The sequence below is a fragment of the Mesoplodon mirus genome (assembly GCF_964341445.2).
Source record: "Mesoplodon mirus genome assembly, chromosome: 5".
In the NCBI taxonomy this organism is placed as follows: Eukaryota; Metazoa; Chordata; class Mammalia; order Artiodactyla; family Ziphiidae; genus Mesoplodon; species Mesoplodon mirus.
The window spans coordinates 40,410,362-40,426,834 of record NC_138980.1 but is presented as its reverse complement, the minus strand read 5'-3'; the positions used below and the strand labels follow the sequence as shown (position 1 = coordinate 40,426,834).

The 16,473-nt window shown below is 55.6% G+C and overlaps 2 protein-coding genes across 5 annotated transcripts in view; one reads left to right on the top strand and one right to left on the bottom strand.

Moving 5' to 3' along the window:
• PRKCSH (PRKCSH beta subunit of glucosidase II) overlaps nt 1–7,320 on the bottom strand; it is a 124,243-nt gene extending 116,923 nt beyond the window's left edge. For both annotated transcript variants that reach the window (XM_082622129.1, XM_082622128.1), the window contains exons 1-7: nt 7,224–7,320; nt 6,755–6,907; nt 6,434–6,550; nt 5,916–6,011; nt 5,762–5,819; nt 4,735–4,852; nt 3,103–3,232 (exon numbers count right to left, since the gene is read on the bottom strand). In XM_082622129.1, the coding sequence (XP_082478255.1) occupies nt 3,103–3,232; nt 4,735–4,852; nt 5,762–5,819; nt 5,916–6,011; nt 6,434–6,550; nt 6,755–6,830 (595 nt within the window). In that variant the 5' untranslated portion in view covers nt 6,831–6,907; nt 7,224–7,320. The remainder of the gene's footprint in view (nt 1–3,102; nt 3,233–4,734; nt 4,853–5,761; nt 5,820–5,915; nt 6,012–6,433; nt 6,551–6,754; nt 6,908–7,223) is intronic.
• A 63-nt stretch (nt 7,321–7,383) lies between these two features.
• ODAD3 (outer dynein arm docking complex subunit 3) lies at nt 7,384–16,165 on the top strand. 3 transcript variants are annotated; one of them, XM_082622126.1, is made up of 14 exons: nt 7,384–7,516; nt 8,017–8,098; nt 9,078–9,199; nt 9,310–9,387; nt 11,046–11,216; nt 11,305–11,406; nt 11,505–11,630; nt 11,858–11,980; nt 12,714–12,869; nt 13,780–13,940; nt 14,023–14,236; nt 14,850–15,005; nt 15,470–15,560; nt 15,725–16,165. In XM_082622126.1, exons 1-14 carry the CDS (start codon nt 7,463–7,465, stop codon nt 15,841–15,843), a joined length of 1,755 nt encoding a protein of 584 aa, XP_082478252.1. In that variant the 5' UTR covers nt 7,384–7,462; the 3' UTR covers nt 15,844–16,165. The 3 variants fall into 3 exon arrangements, with proteins under 3 accessions (XP_082478252.1, XP_082478253.1, XP_082478251.1); XM_082622125.1 differs by lacking the exon at nt 7,384–7,516 and having other exon boundaries at nt 7,783–8,098; XM_082622127.1 differs by lacking the exons at nt 8,017–8,098; nt 9,078–9,199; nt 9,310–9,387.
• The last annotated feature ends 308 nt before the right edge of the window (nt 16,166–16,473 follow it).

Here is a 16,473-nt window from a genome sequence, read left to right as displayed (position 1 = left end):
AGTGAAGGGTCAGAGTGAAAAAAAAGGAAATGAGGTACACGTAGACATAGCACAACACCCATACACCATGTAGACCAGTGCTGTCCAACAGAACTTTCTACAAAGATGGACATGGTCTACATCTGCTGGCCAAAATGACAGCCACCAGCTACACGTTGCCATTGAGCACCTGAAGTGTGGCTTTGGGGTCGACACCCAGAGTTACTACCCTCTGAAGAATCGCATCTCTGCCTGGGATGGACAAGAAAGGTCTGGAAGGTTTCACGCCTCCTGGTAGAGGTTAACCTGGAGGAAAACTCTCTCCCTTTCTACTTTACTACTTTCAGGATTGTTACCCCCAAAAATCTTTTTAACAGAGAATATGGAAGTCAGATGGAATATTTTAAATCACATGGAAACTAGGAAGAAATAGAGCAGGGAACTCCCAGCCTTCTTTCAAGGCCCCAGTCACATCCCACGTCTCTCACACACACTCACACACCCCACCTCCGATGATCTGGCCTTAGAACTCATACCACCCTTAAAAGTCCAAGCTGGGTGACCCATGTTGTGCCTGGCCCTTGACAGGTCTGACTTGGTCACCACCTACTCACTCCAAAACCCAAGAGGGCAGAGAATAGTAGAAGCAATAAGACCCCAGCAAAGGAGGGTAATTCCAACCCTCAGCTTTACCTTTCCAGCAAACAACCCCACCTGCTTACAATACCCCTCCTCCATTTCCCTGTGGGCAACTACCCACCCGACACTCAAGCCTGACCAATCAGAACCTGTGCTGCACCTCCTGGCTCCAGGGATTGGTTCATGGGCAGCCACATCACCTGGGACAAGCCAATAGGAGCCTGCCCTGGAATTTGTGTTGGGACTTGTGGCAAAGTGGTATTCTCTGCTCGCTGGGGCTGCTGAGCCAGAAGGAAATAAACCTAGTGCTGCCTGTGGTTGTGCTGGCACAGGAGGGCAGAGCCTGCCTGGGAAGGAAGCCCACAGAGAAGGAGGCAGAGCCCAGAGGTGGAGGGAGGACTCCTGCCATCCAGGGAGCCTAGGGTCCCACTGGGCCTAAAGCTTCCACTTTTTATGAAGTGGGTACAAGTTGGGTTTTTGCCACATGTGATCAGAAGGGCTGATCTCAGGAAGGAAGCTGGAAAGTCTTGGTGGAGGCAGCGCCATCTGAGGGCTTGGGGCACAGTGGGACAGACTCACTGATCTGCTGTTCCCATTTCAAGGTGAGCAGGGCTGCCGGATGGGGCCTCACGAGTCACTGCTGAGCACTGGGCCTCGAGCCCACTCGACACCTCTGTATTTGCAGTGGGAATGGATGGAGCAGAGGCCTGGGAGCAATGAAGTGCAGCAGTTTCAGGGGAATCAGACCAATGTGGTGAGTGCACAGGGTGCAGTGCAGGGAAAGGTACTTGACTTCTCGATGGAGGGAGCATCGTAACCAGGCAGTGGTGGCCCAAATGCTGTCCCACCCAAGGCACTGGGGAGCCGGGAAGACTGCTGGGCAGAAGAATGGCTTGGCCTGATGGAGGGAGGCCATCAGGAGGCCAGGGCAATGCTGCGCCCTGAGCCAGGCAGAACAGGCAGATGACTCAAGCCTGTAGTTAAGGGACAGGGTCTGCAATCAGAGAGATTTGGGCATCACCCTAGCTGGGCAAGGCCTCAGCTTCCTCATCTGTGAAACAGAGCTACGTCTGGGTACAGTTCATAGGGAACGGAGGCAGAAGCAACACGATGATCCTTATGAAACAAGCACTCGGTGCTCTGGTCCAGCTGTCATCAGTGTGGGAGAGAATATCAGTGTCTTTATCAGGGGCCGGAAAACTTTACTGTAAAGAGCCTGATGCTAAATATTTTAGGTTTGGCAACCCATAAGGTCTCTGTTGGCAACCACTCGGCTCTGTAGCTGGATCACAAAAGCAGCTGATGTTATGTAACTAATGGGGAGAGTCTCCTCTCACTCCCCCACATGGCCTCCTGCTGCTCCTTAAAAACTAGACAAGATGCTGCCTCAGAACCTTTGCACCTGTTCCCTCTGCCGGCACTCCCTCCCTCCCTCTGTGGTCAGAGGGCTTTCTCTGTCTTGTTCAATCCTGTATTGCTGGCACCTGGGGTGCACCTGGCACATGACAGGTACACAGCAAATGCTTGTTAGACGAATGACTGAATTACTGATTACGAGAAATCAGAGCAGAGATAGGAAAGGAAAGGAGAACGTAGCAGATGCTCAAAGAGATGGATGAGATGACAGAATGGCCTCAGAGAGAAGACTGCCAGTTCCTGGTCACCAGCCTGGTGACCAGTTGGAGCCACACCTCCAAATCCTCCCAGCAATGCTTGGTCTTTTAACTAGCCTGGAATGGGTTTCTGTCCCCCCTCTCCCTTCTATCCTCCTTCCACCATGTGCCCCTGCACAGAGCAGACTGAGAACAAATGCCAAGGCTTCAGATTCCCCATAATGGCAGCACAATCTACCAACAGCAAGGAAATCCTGGACAAAGCATAAGAAAATCATCTTAAAACCAACCAAGACAGTAGGAGTTTCCAGGACCAAGAGGAAATCAAGAAGCTAAGAAACTATGGAAGCCGCTTGCACCCTAAGGGATTTTGCCAATCCTGGCAAATGTGGATGTCTATTTTGATAACTTGTGAGGGAAAAGAAATTAAAACCAAAGTCCAAGGTGACCCCCCCAGCATAACTGTGACCCCATGGGGCTCCCCTCAGGGATAAGCTGGGCCAGAAATTACCCAGCCTATGCTCAGACCTTGGCTCACACTGCCTGAGAGGCTGGAACAATCTCCAGCCTTGAATTTGAATTCAAGGGATCCCTGAATGGTAGTGCTCAGAGATGGCAGAAAGAAAAGCCCCTCCTCTCTAGAGAAGGACCCCTCATCCTAGACTGCAAGTTTCTCCTATTAATGACTTTTAAACACAGTGACCAACACACAGTCAAAGATAACTGGGCACGCGGGGAACTAAAGTGCCATGATTTAAAAAATCAGCAAAACCACAGACGAGAGATAACAAGCAAGAGGCTCCTGGGCCCAGACTCTTCCCAGCCAGGAGCCAAGGGCAAGTCACGGCCACCCTGGGACATGGTGATGTACCTTCCCACAGCTTCCGGTGCTGGTCCTTGGCCTCCTTCTCTGGCTTCTCAGCTTCTTCCTTCAGTGTCCGCAGCAACTCCACCTGGTCCTCCAGTGACTTCTTTCCAGCCTGCAGCTCAATGAGCTTTTTCTGGGTAGGCAGAAGACAGGGGCCAGCTCTCTTCCTGTTCCACCCTCTTCCTCACAGACTGCCATCTCCCTGCCTCTATTTCACAGGGTGGCCACGGGATCTTTTCAAAATCCACAGCCCTCTCTGGGTCTCCCCCTTGCTGTGGTTCCCTGCAGCCCACTGGAGAGTAACCCAAAGACGTCAATGTAGCCCCCGAGGCCCTGCATGACCAGGCCCCTGCCCACCTCTCCAGCCCCATCCACCCCATTGCTATCTTAAACTCTAAGATCCAAATGCCCTGACAACATTCAGAGCCCCACTCTCTGCCTCCAGTTCTTCACACGTGCTTTCCTTCTGTCAGGAACACTCTGCCTGGCTAACTCTGAATTACCCAACAGATTTCAGTTTAGATGGAGGCCTCCTCCTCCAGGAAGTCTTCCCTGCTTCCTACCCCCAAGACAGGTTCAGGGAACAGAGGTACCGGGCAAGTCTTCTCTATGCCTTACAGCCCCGAACATCCCTTCTCCCCCCAGCCCTGGCTATCATTTTGTCTGTGTGTCCCTCCCACTAGTTGATGCACTCTTGAGGCAGTTCCACATCTAGTTCCACGTTTGCTTCTAGCCATGATGCACAAGCCCAGTGCATCCTGGGCTTCTGTGGCTATTTCAAAAAGGAATGTGTGTGCTGGGTGGACTCCAGCCTAGGGATGGGGGTCCCAAGCTGTAGGGTCTTAGCCCAAGCCCACACAGATCACTTTCCTCCCAAGACCTCAGCCTGGTCTGCTGCCAGGATCCTCCCACCTGCCCAGGAAGGCAAAGATCACCTGGAGCTAACCTCACTATGTGGCTCCCCCAGTATCCTCTAAACTCGGGAAGTATCTCACTGGCCCTGAATTCACAGCCCCATGAATTCGGGAGGTACCTCACTAGCCAGGCCATGGGGGTGGGAGAGAAAAACCTGGAAGCTGCCCAGGGCAGAGAAACAGCTGGAGCCCTTACTCAGTGGGTCGGGCAAGAGCCCAGGAGGAGTGCTGAGGACTCTGACCCATCAGACAGCCAAGGGGGTGGCAGACAAGGGAGGGAGAGACACACCCCTGGGGGTACAGCCTCTTCTGCCCCCCCAGCACCCACCCTATTGAACTAACGTGACTGCAACTTACTGACCCCCATCTCGAGTCCTCCCCCAGACTGGGAAGCAATGTAGCCATTAGCCCTAACTTACAGATGAGAGAACCCTGGGACCGGGATGCAGAGGTGTCCCTCCTGTCCTAGGGGCAGCAGAGCTCTTCTGAGCCCACTTCAGTCTGCACCCAAGGCCTAGGTCGATGCCTGTACTGGCTGCCGCCCACCTGGTACCCGCTTAAGCGACGACTAAACGCCAAGTGGACAAACGAGTGAATCAAGGTGCAGAGAGACAGTAACTGGCTCCAGGACACCACGAGTCAGGAGCAGACATCAACCCCAGCCGGCCTCCTCAGCCCATACCTCCAGGTTGTCCTGGGTCAGCCCCACCGGGCCCCTCACCTGCTTCTCCTCTCGGGCCTTCTTCCAGTCCTCAATTAGGATCTTTTTCAGGCGGAACCCCTCGCGGGTCACCTCCGCCATCTGCTGTAGAGTCTCTCTCTCCTTACGGCCCTTCTCTCTGGGGGGAGGGGACACATAGGCACGATGGGGTTGGGGGCACTTAGCATCCACCAGGTCTGCTTCTTCCAAAAGGGTTCAACCCCCATGCCTTCACACCCCCTATGTGGGCAAAGATAGGAGAGCAAACCCTCCTCTCCCCACCTCCCCAGGCTCTCTTGGCCTCAGAGTCCCTCATTCCTGTCCTTGTGGGGAAGGACAAGGGGCAGGGTTCGTCCACCCTCAGGGTCAGGGGAGGGACTGGGGGGTGCTGGGATGTGGGGCTGGAAGATGGCTCCCAAGAGAGGGAGGAGAGAAAAGCACAGAAGTCACAGACCCCCAGACACAAAGGGCAATCTGGCCAGTAGGCACTGTTCTGCTTAATCCACTCTCTATGTAAAAGATCTTCCATCAAAAGAGTTTACATAAGTATTGGGACTCTCAGCTTCTTTGAAAAACAAATCCAGCCCTGCCACCTGCCCTCAACTCACAGGAGTGGAGGGCAGCTGTGCCTTTAGAGGTCACAATCCCAGCACTCCCTACTGCCTTATATTCAGCCTGCTTGTGCTGTTTAGATTACCTACCTGTGGGCATTTCAGTTTTCAGGTCCTGCTGCAGAGCACAGCAGTTAAAAGCATGCAGGTCTCAAGTTAGACCGACCTGGGTTCAAGTCTCGGCTCTGCTATCTCCTAGCTATGTGACCCTGAGGAAGTCATTCTCCTTTCTAACCTTGAGCTTCCTCATCTGTTGTTAGGCAAACTGCACCTGCTTCCAGGCCAGAGAGGAAATTGCTGATGGAGCATTCACAGGGCACCTGGCATGGGGTGAGCACTCAGTACACAAAAACAGAAAAGAGAGGGAACCTGATTCACCCTGTGGGGCAAGGCAAGGTCTGGAGGTGGGGGAGGAGGGTGGGTTGTCACCTACGTACTTGCAGGTGTTCTCACAGACGATCCCGCTGTTGTATTCATCCGTCCCATCGCAGCAGTCTGAGGGCAGAGGTGTGGGCACCATCGGACCCGGCAGTGCCTCTTCCCTCCCTCCACCCAGCACGCTGTTCCCAACCCCAGGGTGATCTCATTCACCACAAACTCCATCGTTGACCCATCTGGAGGAGATGTACAGGGGCTTGTAGCCAGTGTTGGTGCAGTGGAAGCTGCCGTTGGGACAGGCGGCTGTGCCTGGGGGGGAAGAAGGGAGGGAGGGTTTGTGGAGTGTGCTCAGAATCCAGCGTGTCACACCCACCGCGTGCACAGAAGGAACAAGGAATGTGAGAGTAACCGATCCCAAGTAAGAGGAGGAAAGACAGCTGCATGCTCAGGGCCTGAAACAAAACTCTCCAGTGCTCCCTCCTGCCTCTCCTCCCTGAGGTCCTCAGAACAGGGCCCTGCCAACCCCCTCCCCCTCCCCCTCCGGGCTCCCACAGCACCTCCCGCTCTCCTCGCCGAACCACTGACCACTCGCTTCTGTGCCTGCTTCCCCGCACTCTACAGGGAGGTCTCTGAGGACAGGACTGGGTCTGTTTTGCTCACGGCACAGGACCTGGCACCCACCAGCTGCTCAGTAAATGCATGATGAATGAACGAATGAAGAAAGAGCTCACCTGGTTCATCTGAGCCATCTTTGCAGTCACAGTAGTCGTCATTGACCTGATCAAAAGGGACACTGGCAGAGCCATCCAGGCAAGTGAAAGGCTTGGACTCGTCGTAGAAGTGATGGTCTGGGGAGGGGGGCAAGGGGCTCAGCCCAGGGCAGGAAGACGCCCTTTCCACCCAATGGCTCCTCTCCCCCCACCCACCAGTTGAGCATTGCCACCTTCCCTGCCCAGAGACCAGAACACTGAGACCGAAGGCTGTTAAGTGCCTCTCCCAGGAGCCTCCCACACCCCACCCGCGCCTCTGACCACCTCCAGTGGCCGACTCACTGGTGAGGGAGACGCCCCGGGGTCGCTTGACCTCCACGGCCCAACACATGGGCAGCAGCAGCAGCACTAGTAACATCTCGCTGGAGCCTCGGAAGCTGGAAACTGGTTCTGTCAGAGGAAGGAGGCTGCTGGGAGACGCGCTGTGCCCTCGCGCTGCAGCAAGAAAGGGGTGGCAGGTCAGTGGGAGAGGGCTACTTCCAGCCGAAGGAAGGCACCTCTCCCCCAGCCAACTGGATTCCTCCATCGCTTCCGGGCAATGAGGGCTCACTTTGCTTCCCATACTGGGGGCGGGGGGGGTCTCCCCAATCCTGCCCAGTGGAGGGGAATCTCACTTGGCCCAAATCAACGGTGGGGAGATCTCAAAACCTCCGCTCCCCATGAGTAGGGGGTGGTTAGCTATCCAATTCCCGCCTTCGACTGCCCCAAGAGGAAATTGGGGTGCCCTCCCGCCCACTAGTTCACCACCTACACGAGGCTGGGGCAAAGGTCAATATCCACCGCGCCCCCCGACCCAGCAGCCAACTATTCCTCCTGCCGAAAGAAAGCGGAAATGTGTGGAAGCATCACTTCCGGTATCACGCTGCGCTCCCTGAACGGCTTTCGTGGCCGCCATGTTGTGAGTGGCAAGTGGCGGGGCCGGAACCGAGACGGCCATCTTGGATAGGACTGTGACGCCTTAAAGGGATTAGTTCTGAAGATCAGCGCTTAATGGCGGCGCAAGGTGCCTCCATCTTGGGAGTGTCGGGTTCTGCAGCCGGAACAGTAAGTTCCTGAAAAACGCCCGCGAACCGCCTCGGCGGGGTTAGGGTGGAGGGGTGGGGAGGAAAAGGGATGAGCACATGACTCCAAAGTACCCTCCCCCATCTTTCGGCGGAGCTGATCCGTTCTGTCCCCTATTGGGACCGCCCCTCAGCTCAGCGTCAGCCAATGAGAGCCGTAGATTGGAATGCAGGCGATTTCCTTGGGAGCGGGGGAGGGAGGCGGGGAAGGTTACCTAGCAACCGGAGAAGCCGCGAGGCCCTGCCAAGCGGTAGACAAGTGCATTCCCAGAGCCCGAGGAACAGGGACGGAACCTGGACAGAGGCGATTCCTAGTGGATCCCCTAACCCCCAGGCGGAGGCTGGGCGGCCTCCGCCAACGCCATGCCTTCTCAGGACAAGATTTCACCTCCCTCCAAAGTCAAGGGCAGTCAGGCTCAGATCAAGCCCTACCACCCTCGAGGCAAGGGCTCAGTGCAGGCCTGGCACTCACTCCATTCCAAGGCGGCACCTTTCCACGCCAGCGAGGGGAAGTCCGCTGTGCACACGCAGGTGGCTGAGTTACAAAGGAAGATACAACTGTTAGGTAAGATGGCTCCAGAGGGCACAGAAAGGTCAAGAGTCAACAGTCCTCTGACCTAGCAGGAGCGTTTCACTGGCGTTCATCCAGTGGCCAGTTTCTGGAGGCAAAAACCCATACTAGTTAATGGTTTTCCTCATCTTTCTTGTAAAACTTTTCCTGAGCTCAGAACTGACTGGACTGCATTTCATATTTTTATGTAATTTCAACTCTTCTATCATGCATGGAGTGGTAAAGAATATAGATTTCTGGAGCTGGATTTTCTGGGTTCAAATCCTGGCTCTACATATACTAATTGTTTGACTTTCAGGGACTAAGAGTAACCTAATTGCTCTCAGTTTGTCCAACCATGAAATGGGGATAGTAACAGTACAACCTCATAGGTAGTTGAAATGTGTAAGGTGCTTAGAACAGTGCCTAGCACATAGTAACACTATAAAGTGTGAACCAGTAGTTCTCAATGGAATAGGGCTATTTTGCAATGTCTGGAGACATTTTGGTTTGTCACATTGCTGGGGGGGGCTGGTTACTGGCATCTAGTGGGTAGAGGCCAGGGATGCTGCTCAACATCTGACAATGCACAGGACAGCTCGCCACAGCAAATAATTATCCATCCCAAATGTCAGTTGTGCCAAGGTTGGGAAATCCTCGTATAAACCATTATTGTTTTATTGTTAGGAGGTAATTTTGCATAGTGGTTGAAGGTATGGGCTGGGGAGTCCAACTGCTTGTGACCTTGAACAATCTAATAAGCCTGAGTCTTCTCATGCATAAAATGGGTATAATATGTATATGGATATGTACCTATTGGCACATGCTATTTGATACCTAGAAAATTATTAGTCCAGCATCCAACACATAACAAATGCTCAAAGTGAAATACTATTACAATGTTAGGTTGACAATTACTAAAAGGTCTTCCCTTTGGGAAGTTCCCCTTTCCCCTGATGCTCTCCTTCTGCCTGCCCACCTCACATGACCCCAGAGGGTGACCAGAAGGTCTTTTATGAGAGCACCCAGTGGAACATCAAAAAGAATCAGGAGACCATCAACCAGCTCCATGAGGAGACCAGGGCACTGCAACTACAGTTGACAGACCTGCTCCAGGTGAGGTTGAAGAGGTGCCAGGGGGCGGGAGCAGTATCCCCAGGGGCAGGGCACCACCTCAAGTAGAAGTGGCCTGAATCAGTAGTGGGACTGGGCTCTTCTCTCTGCAGGGAGATGAGAAAGTGATCCAGGCAGTGATTCAGGAATGGAAATCAGAGAAGCCATACCTGAAGAACAGGACAAGCCAGGTTTGCCCCACTCCCATTCCACTGACCATCTCCCTTCATTTCCAGCCTGGGTCCCCACCCGACTGGCCTCCCTGCCCACTATCTCGCCTCTCCAATCCCTTCTCCACACCTGGCGCCACTCATTTATTTCTAAATCTTTATCACGGACCTACCATGTGCCTGGCATGGTTTTAGGTGTTGGTCACTGTGAGGTGAAAAAAACAGACCATGTCCCCACTCCCCAAAATCTCATATCTTGGTGGAGAAAACAGACCCCCCCAAAAAAAAAAAAAACAACAAGAACAACAAATATAGAAACAAAGTAATTCCCCGTGGTGACAAGAGAAACAAAACAGACTGACTTACTAGAGATGGATGGGGGCAGGGGTTTGCCTTTTAGACTGCAGGATGGGAGTCTTTGCTTTCTCTAAGACGGTGATATTTGAGCTGAGAATGGGACAGGCAGGTAATGATCTGGGGAAAAGCATTCCAGGCAGATGGAATAGGAAGTGCAAAGTCCCTAGGGTAGGAACAAAAATAGAGTGTTGGAGACACAAAGGAGGTAAGTGTGGCGAGATGGTAGTGAGTGAGGGGGGCTCTGTAGGAGGTGAGGTCAGGGAGGTCAGCAGGGGCAGAACGTTGCAGCAGCCTTCACTGCAAGAGTGCAGATTTTATACTAAGAATCAGAGAAATGGAAGATGGGCTGTGAGGAGGCCGGAATAGAAGCCAGGAGGAGATCAACCGGGTGAAAGATGGTGTTGGCTGCACTAGGACAAAAGGGGTAGAAATAGGAAGAAAGAGATCTCTCTGGAGGAACCTTTGAAAAAGAACAGAGAATTGCTAACAAACTGGATGTGGGTGGGAGAGAAAAAGAGAAGGTGAGGATGACATCAAGGTTTGGGACTTGAGCACCTGGAAGGGTGGAGCTGCCATGAGCTGAGATGGGGAAGATTCAAGAAGGGCAGGTTTGGGGAAAGATCAAGGACATAGTTTTGGACACGATGGTTTTCAGCTGCCTGTGGAAACATCTGGAAGGCGGTGTAGATATGGATATACGAGCCTGCAGTTCAGGAGGGAGGCTAAAATGGGTTGTCTTCAGTGTATATGTGACTTTTGAAACCCTGAGACTGGATAGGATCACCAAGGGGGTAAGGTTGGTCAGAGGAGAGAAGAGCCTCTTCAAAGGCAAAGGAGATGGAGAAGGGGCAGCCAGGGAGGTAGGTGGAAAACCAAGGAGTGGGGGTCCTGGAAGCCACAAAAAAAGAGAATCCGCAGGAGGAGGGGGATCAACCAGGTCAGATGCTACTAAGAGTCAGGGGAGATGAAAACCAAGATACAGGAGAAGGGGGACTTCCTTGGTGGTGCAGTGGTTATGAATCTGCCTGCCAATGCAGGGGACACGGGTTCGATCCCTACTCCAGGAAGATCGCACATGCCATGGAGCAACTAAGCCCGCAAGCCACAACTACTGAGCCCACGCACCACAACTACTGAAGCCCGCGTGCCTAGAGCACATACTCCATAGCAAGAGAAGCCACCGCAGTGAGAAGGCCGCGCACCGCAACAAAGACCCAACACAGCCAAAAACTAAATAAATTTTTTTTAAAGAAAAGATATAGGAGAAGGAAGGAAGGACTAGGTGAGGGGTTCAGGCCCCTGCTCTTGCTCCCCTCCCTCAGCAGGCCCTGGAGCACCTGGACCGCCGGCTGAGTGAGAAGGTGAAGCAGCTGAATGCTCTTCGGCACCAGCTGGGGCTGCGACAGAAGTGGCTGGAGGAGCTCCAGCTGCAGCACAGTCTGCGTGAGCTGGAGATGGCAGAGGCGAAAGATAGCAACACAGTGGTGGCCAAGGTGGGGCCAGTGAGGTCTGCAGAGGCCTTGATCCTGGGGGGAGGAATTGAGGGGGGAAGGGACCCAGCTCAGCCTTGCTTCTCTCTAGACCATGCGGAACCTGGAGAACCGCCTGGAGAAGGCCCAGATGAAGGTGGAGGAGGCCGAACACATCACCAATGTGTACCTGCAGCTCAAGGCCTATCTACAGGTAGGGACCAGGGCGACTGGGGGTGGGAGGTGGCAAGTGGGAGATCCAGCCTTGTTAGGGACAGCGGTCACAGGCCTGCCTCATCCCTCACGCCCCAGGAGGAGAGTCTTCGCTTGGAGAACCGGCTGGACTTCATGGAGGCTGAGGTGGTGAGAACAAAACACGAGCTGGAGAAACTGAACCTAGTGAATCAGGAGGCGCTTAATGCGAGGGACATCGCCAAGGTGCCAGCCCGTCGGGTCCTGGGGGGGGGTCCTGCCCCCCGACCCCCGATGCCGCCATGGTCTTCTGTTCTGGCCCCAGCATCTGAACCTCAGCTGTCCCGGAACCCGTCCCATCTCTCTCCCAGGACCCCACAGCCTGACCCAGCTGTCTAGAGTTGGGCCCAGAGCCCAGATAGGTACCAGCAGGTCCTCCTGCAGATTCTCTGTCCCCCTTTCCCGCCCTCTAGAACCAGCTGCAGCATCTGGAAGAGACAGTGTTCCGAGAGCGCAAAAAGCGCGAACGCTACCTAACAGAGTGCCAGAAGCGCGCGGAGGAGAGGAAACTGCAGAACGAACGCATGGACCTCGAGGTGGGCGCACCAGGGATACGGGGCTGCGACGACCCCAGCCTGTTCCTGCTTAAATGCGGCCCTGCTGGGTCCGGGGCCGCGCCACTACGTTGGCCCAGGTCCTAGACCCTTCGGCAGTTCTGACATTTCTCCTGACTCCGCCCCCATCTCCACTAGATGCCAGGGCTCCTCTCACATCCCTGACCCCGCCCTCCAGCCCTCCCCTTACTCTCAGGTCTATCCTCTTCCTTCCCCACAAGACTTGCCTGTGTCGGGAATTTTTTTTTTTTTTTTAGTCTTTCAATCTTTTTTATTAGGTTTATGTGCATTGTTTTTAGCAAAACTGGGATTATTCTGTATGTAGTATACTTTTTAAACCTAGTTATGTTTTTTTTTTTTTTTTATTAGTTTCTGCTTTATAACAAAGTGAATCAGTCATACACATACATCTGTTCCCACATCCCTTCACATGAGGGAAGGGATGTGTCGGGAATTTGATCCTGCCTCTAACACGCCCCTTACCCGACAGGCCCCACCCCCGCACCCTGGACCCCGTCCCTCTGCGCTGCTTCTAAGGCCTCCCTTTCTCGACCAAGGCCCTGTCAAGCACTCCTGACCCCTGCCTGGGTGCCCTTACCCACGCCTGGGCCCCACCCCCTCTCTTACCCCAGTGCAGATACTTCCCCAACCCCCGCGGCCTCTGCCCTAAGCCCTTGTCTGCGAGCTGACCCCGGCCCTGACCTCAACCCCCCAGCACACCCAGTTCGAGCAGGTGCTGCTGCAGTTCGACGACAGGCTCCAGGACAGCAAGCGCTCCAAAGAGGAGGAGCTGCAGCGGCGCTGCAACATGTACCAGATGGAGGTGCTCTTCGGCAGGGTCAAGGACGCCACCGGCGTGGCGGAAACACACGTGAGTGCTGCCCTCGGCCCTGCCAGCCCCCAGACGCCCGAGCTGAGCCTGGGAAGCCAACACACCCAGCCACCCCTTTTTGCCGGGTCCATTCCTCAGCACACAAAAGACACCCCTTCTTCCTCCAGCTGCCTCATTTCTCCGCTACCTCTCTCAGCAAAACCCACACGAGTTATCTACACTGGCCATCATCCCCTCCTGTTCTGGCTTACACTGGTGCTGACGTCTTTGACATATCAGCTCTAGGAGAACTATGAGTGTTTTCTGTCTGCTGTGTCTCCAGCACCCGTAGCAGGGTCTGGGCGCAGTAAAATGCCTAGTGCCAGCCTCGGTCCCAGAGAAGCTGGGCCCCTGCTGTGGGGCCCACGCTTGGCAGCATCTTCCTTGAAATTTTCTAAGACTTTATGTCCCCAGCTGGCGAACACTAATTCCCCTGGATCCCTGTCGGGTTTCTCCACTTACGGCGCTCTCCAACCCACTACTCCTATGGGATAGCCTCCGAGGAGTTCCAGGACTTGGACATATGGGGTCATCTGGAGCACTGTGGCCAGGCACCTTTCCCGGCTGTATTTCCTCACGGGAGTGGGCAAGATTCACTGCCAGAACGTTGCTGGCATGTTGATTTTGGAAAGCAGCTGTGCTCACTGCTATCATTGCCCCGCAATCCGATTTTGGCTGATTCAATTTCCCTATATAGACAAGGAAGGCCCGCAAAAATCATTCCTTCGGGGCTGCACACCCTCGAGGCAGCCCTGGGTCGGACTCACAGAGTGTCTTAACACCATTATGCAGAAGCCATCAGCTCAGCCACTTGTCTTGCGTGCCCGGGGGAAAGAAGGGGGGGAAAGAAGGAGGAGTGCACCCCTGCCTGCCCCAGCCCTGGCTCTGACTCGGTCTGGGTGGCCCCCAGGCGGTGGTGCAGCGGTTCCTGGCACAGGGCGACACCTCCACGCAGTTGGAGACGCTCAAAAGCCAGAACGAGCAGACGCTGATGAGGCTGAAGCAAGAGAAGCAGCGGCTGCAGCGGGAGCTTGAAGACCTCAAAAACTCAGGGGAGACCACGCTGGTGAGGTGAGGTCCCGGGTGCCCGGGGGCGAGAGTGGGGCCTGCGGGGTCGGTGGAGCTCCAGTGGCGGCCTCCCTGCTCCCTGCAGTGAGCAGAAGCTGCAAGTCGAGTTGCAAGGGCGCATCAAGGCAGAGGAGCAGCGGCGCGCTGACACACAGGATAGGCTGCAGCTTGCCATGCGGGCAATGCAAATGATCAGAGAGGGCCTGGAACACCTGGCTGGCAAACTGAACCACATCCTAGTGGCAGGCCCCGCCCACGAGGAAGCCCCGCAAGACGTGAGAGGCGGTGCCAGCACGCAGGTGTGGGGTTCTGCCCCGTAGCCCACTCAAGAGAACCCACCGCAGGCTCTGTCCAGGACATGAGAAGCCTGGACACAGGGGAAACCTCAACCCACTCCTGAGTCTCCACCCCACGTCTCAGGGGGCACCCCCTTACTCCTCAAGAGGCCCAGGACTTTAGAGACCCTGTCCCATTTCAAGTCCCGCCCCCATGGGAAAGTCCTACTTAGCCCCCCCCCCCACACACACACCCCAAACTTAAGAGACCCTGCTCCAATCCTGGAGCGACCACAGATAAGAGAAGCCCCACTCTGCCCGCAGCAGAATCCCATTTCTTAAGGTCATCCGGCAATGGCCTCTCTCCAGTTAGTATCCCTGCCCTCCCACTAAAAGACCTCCCCCATCCCTTGGCTTGGGTCTCTGGGATTCAGAGGCAATTGTCTCATAAGCGTGGCCCTTGACCACAGAATCCCCACCCCACAGAGGATAGCACCACTCCGGTTGGTGGCCCCTAACTTCAAGACCTGGTGCCTGAAGAAAAGCCCCGCCCCTAGGTGGAACCTGCCCCCAGAGGCCCCGCCCCCTCCCAACTCACCTGGTTCCGCCCCCCCCCGCCCCACCCCACCGGCTGCAGGAGGCCAGCCGTTTCGCCAGAAAGGAGCTGGATCCCAAGGCAAGTGACTATCTACCCAACCTTCTGGGCCTCGTGGAGGAAAAACTGTTGAAGCTACAGGCGCAACTCCAGAACCACAACGTGCCAGAGATGCTGCGCCACATCGCCGACGGCAAGGTACCCCTTCAGCCAGGCGGTGGGGCTGAGGGTGCAGGGGCCTGGGGCGGAATACCAGGGGGGTCGGGGCATCCCCCTGGAGACCAGAGAGGAGGCCGATGGGCCGGGAATGGGCCTTAGGGACAAGGCATGAGGTTTAAGGAGCTAGGGATGAACCACGAGAGTTTCCAGAGGGCCCTGGCGGGCCAGAGGTCAAGGCTGGGAGGCTCAAGGGTCGGGCCTCGAGAGGACAAGAGGTGGGACCTAAAGACCACGGGCGGGCCTGGGTGGGGAGGGGAGGTGGGTATCAGGATGCACGCGGAGAACAAATGACACGGCACCGACCAAGAAAACTTCACAGCAGTGGGCAGAGGTGCTGAATGGAATCAGGTTATGTCTCAGAGTGGGCTGGGGAGGAGGGGGAACGGACTTCGCTGCAGCCTCTGCCCGCTCACACTCTTCTTTCCCGCTCCCCCCTCCCCCAGTTCTACTCCACCCTAGAGGGAAAGCTGCCGATGTACAACACCCGCATCGCCCTGCCTGTTGCCGGTCGCAAGGGCAAGGACGGGTTCTCCCGTAAGTACGGGCAAGGAAAGGGGGCGGGGCCGGGGGCCCAAGCGGAGCATCGGGAGGTGGTCAGGGGCTGGACCTAGGGCCAAGGTGGTGGTGGGATGGTAAAGGCTGGGAAGGAACATCTGAGCCGGGAATGGGAACCTTGATCCCCTCTTCGCCCTTTGCAGACAAAGAGGAGAGTGAGGACGAAGACAAAGGCGTGGTGACCCGCGCGGCGCTCAAGATGCGTTCCCAGAAATTAATCGAATCCCGCCGCAAGAGGCGCAGTCGTTCGCAGAGGTCCTAGACTCGCCCTCGCGCCCACCTGGCGTTTCAGGGCCCCTGCGGAGCCCCTAAACCCCTCTGGGCCCAGCGGCGGGCCCACGGGGCCCCTTCGAGGGCTGAACGCGGCCCGGACGAGGGAGCAGAGCGGCCGGGCGATGCCCGGAGTAGAGAAGGGGGCTGGGCTGCTGGACGTTCCCACAGTAAATCTCCCCAGGCTGGTCCTCGCCGGCCTCGGAATCGCGCATTAAAGGTCAACCACCAGCCCCCTGAGTATTCGCCTCTCCTTGATCCTGCACCGCCCCATAGATGGCTGCCCCTCAAACCAGGGCCACAGATTCAGTCCCCTCCGACCTGGGGAGTGATGACTCCCATAAGCTAGGGACACAGATTGAGCTCCCTCCGCCCCTCCAGAGAAATGAGAAATACCTCCACACCTGGGGCGGACCAGCCCTCCCCGTCTGAGCAAGCGGACTCTCCTTCTGAGGACGCAGACCTGTACCCCACTTAGCTATACACATTAGCTCCTCCACACCTGAGGACACAAAAAAGAGCCCTCCCCTGGCAGAGAGAGAGGTGTCCTTTCTCCCGGGCTCAGATTGATACACATTTATCTGGAGAGCTCGGACCTCTTCCCCCAGGGCCCTGGGCTGGG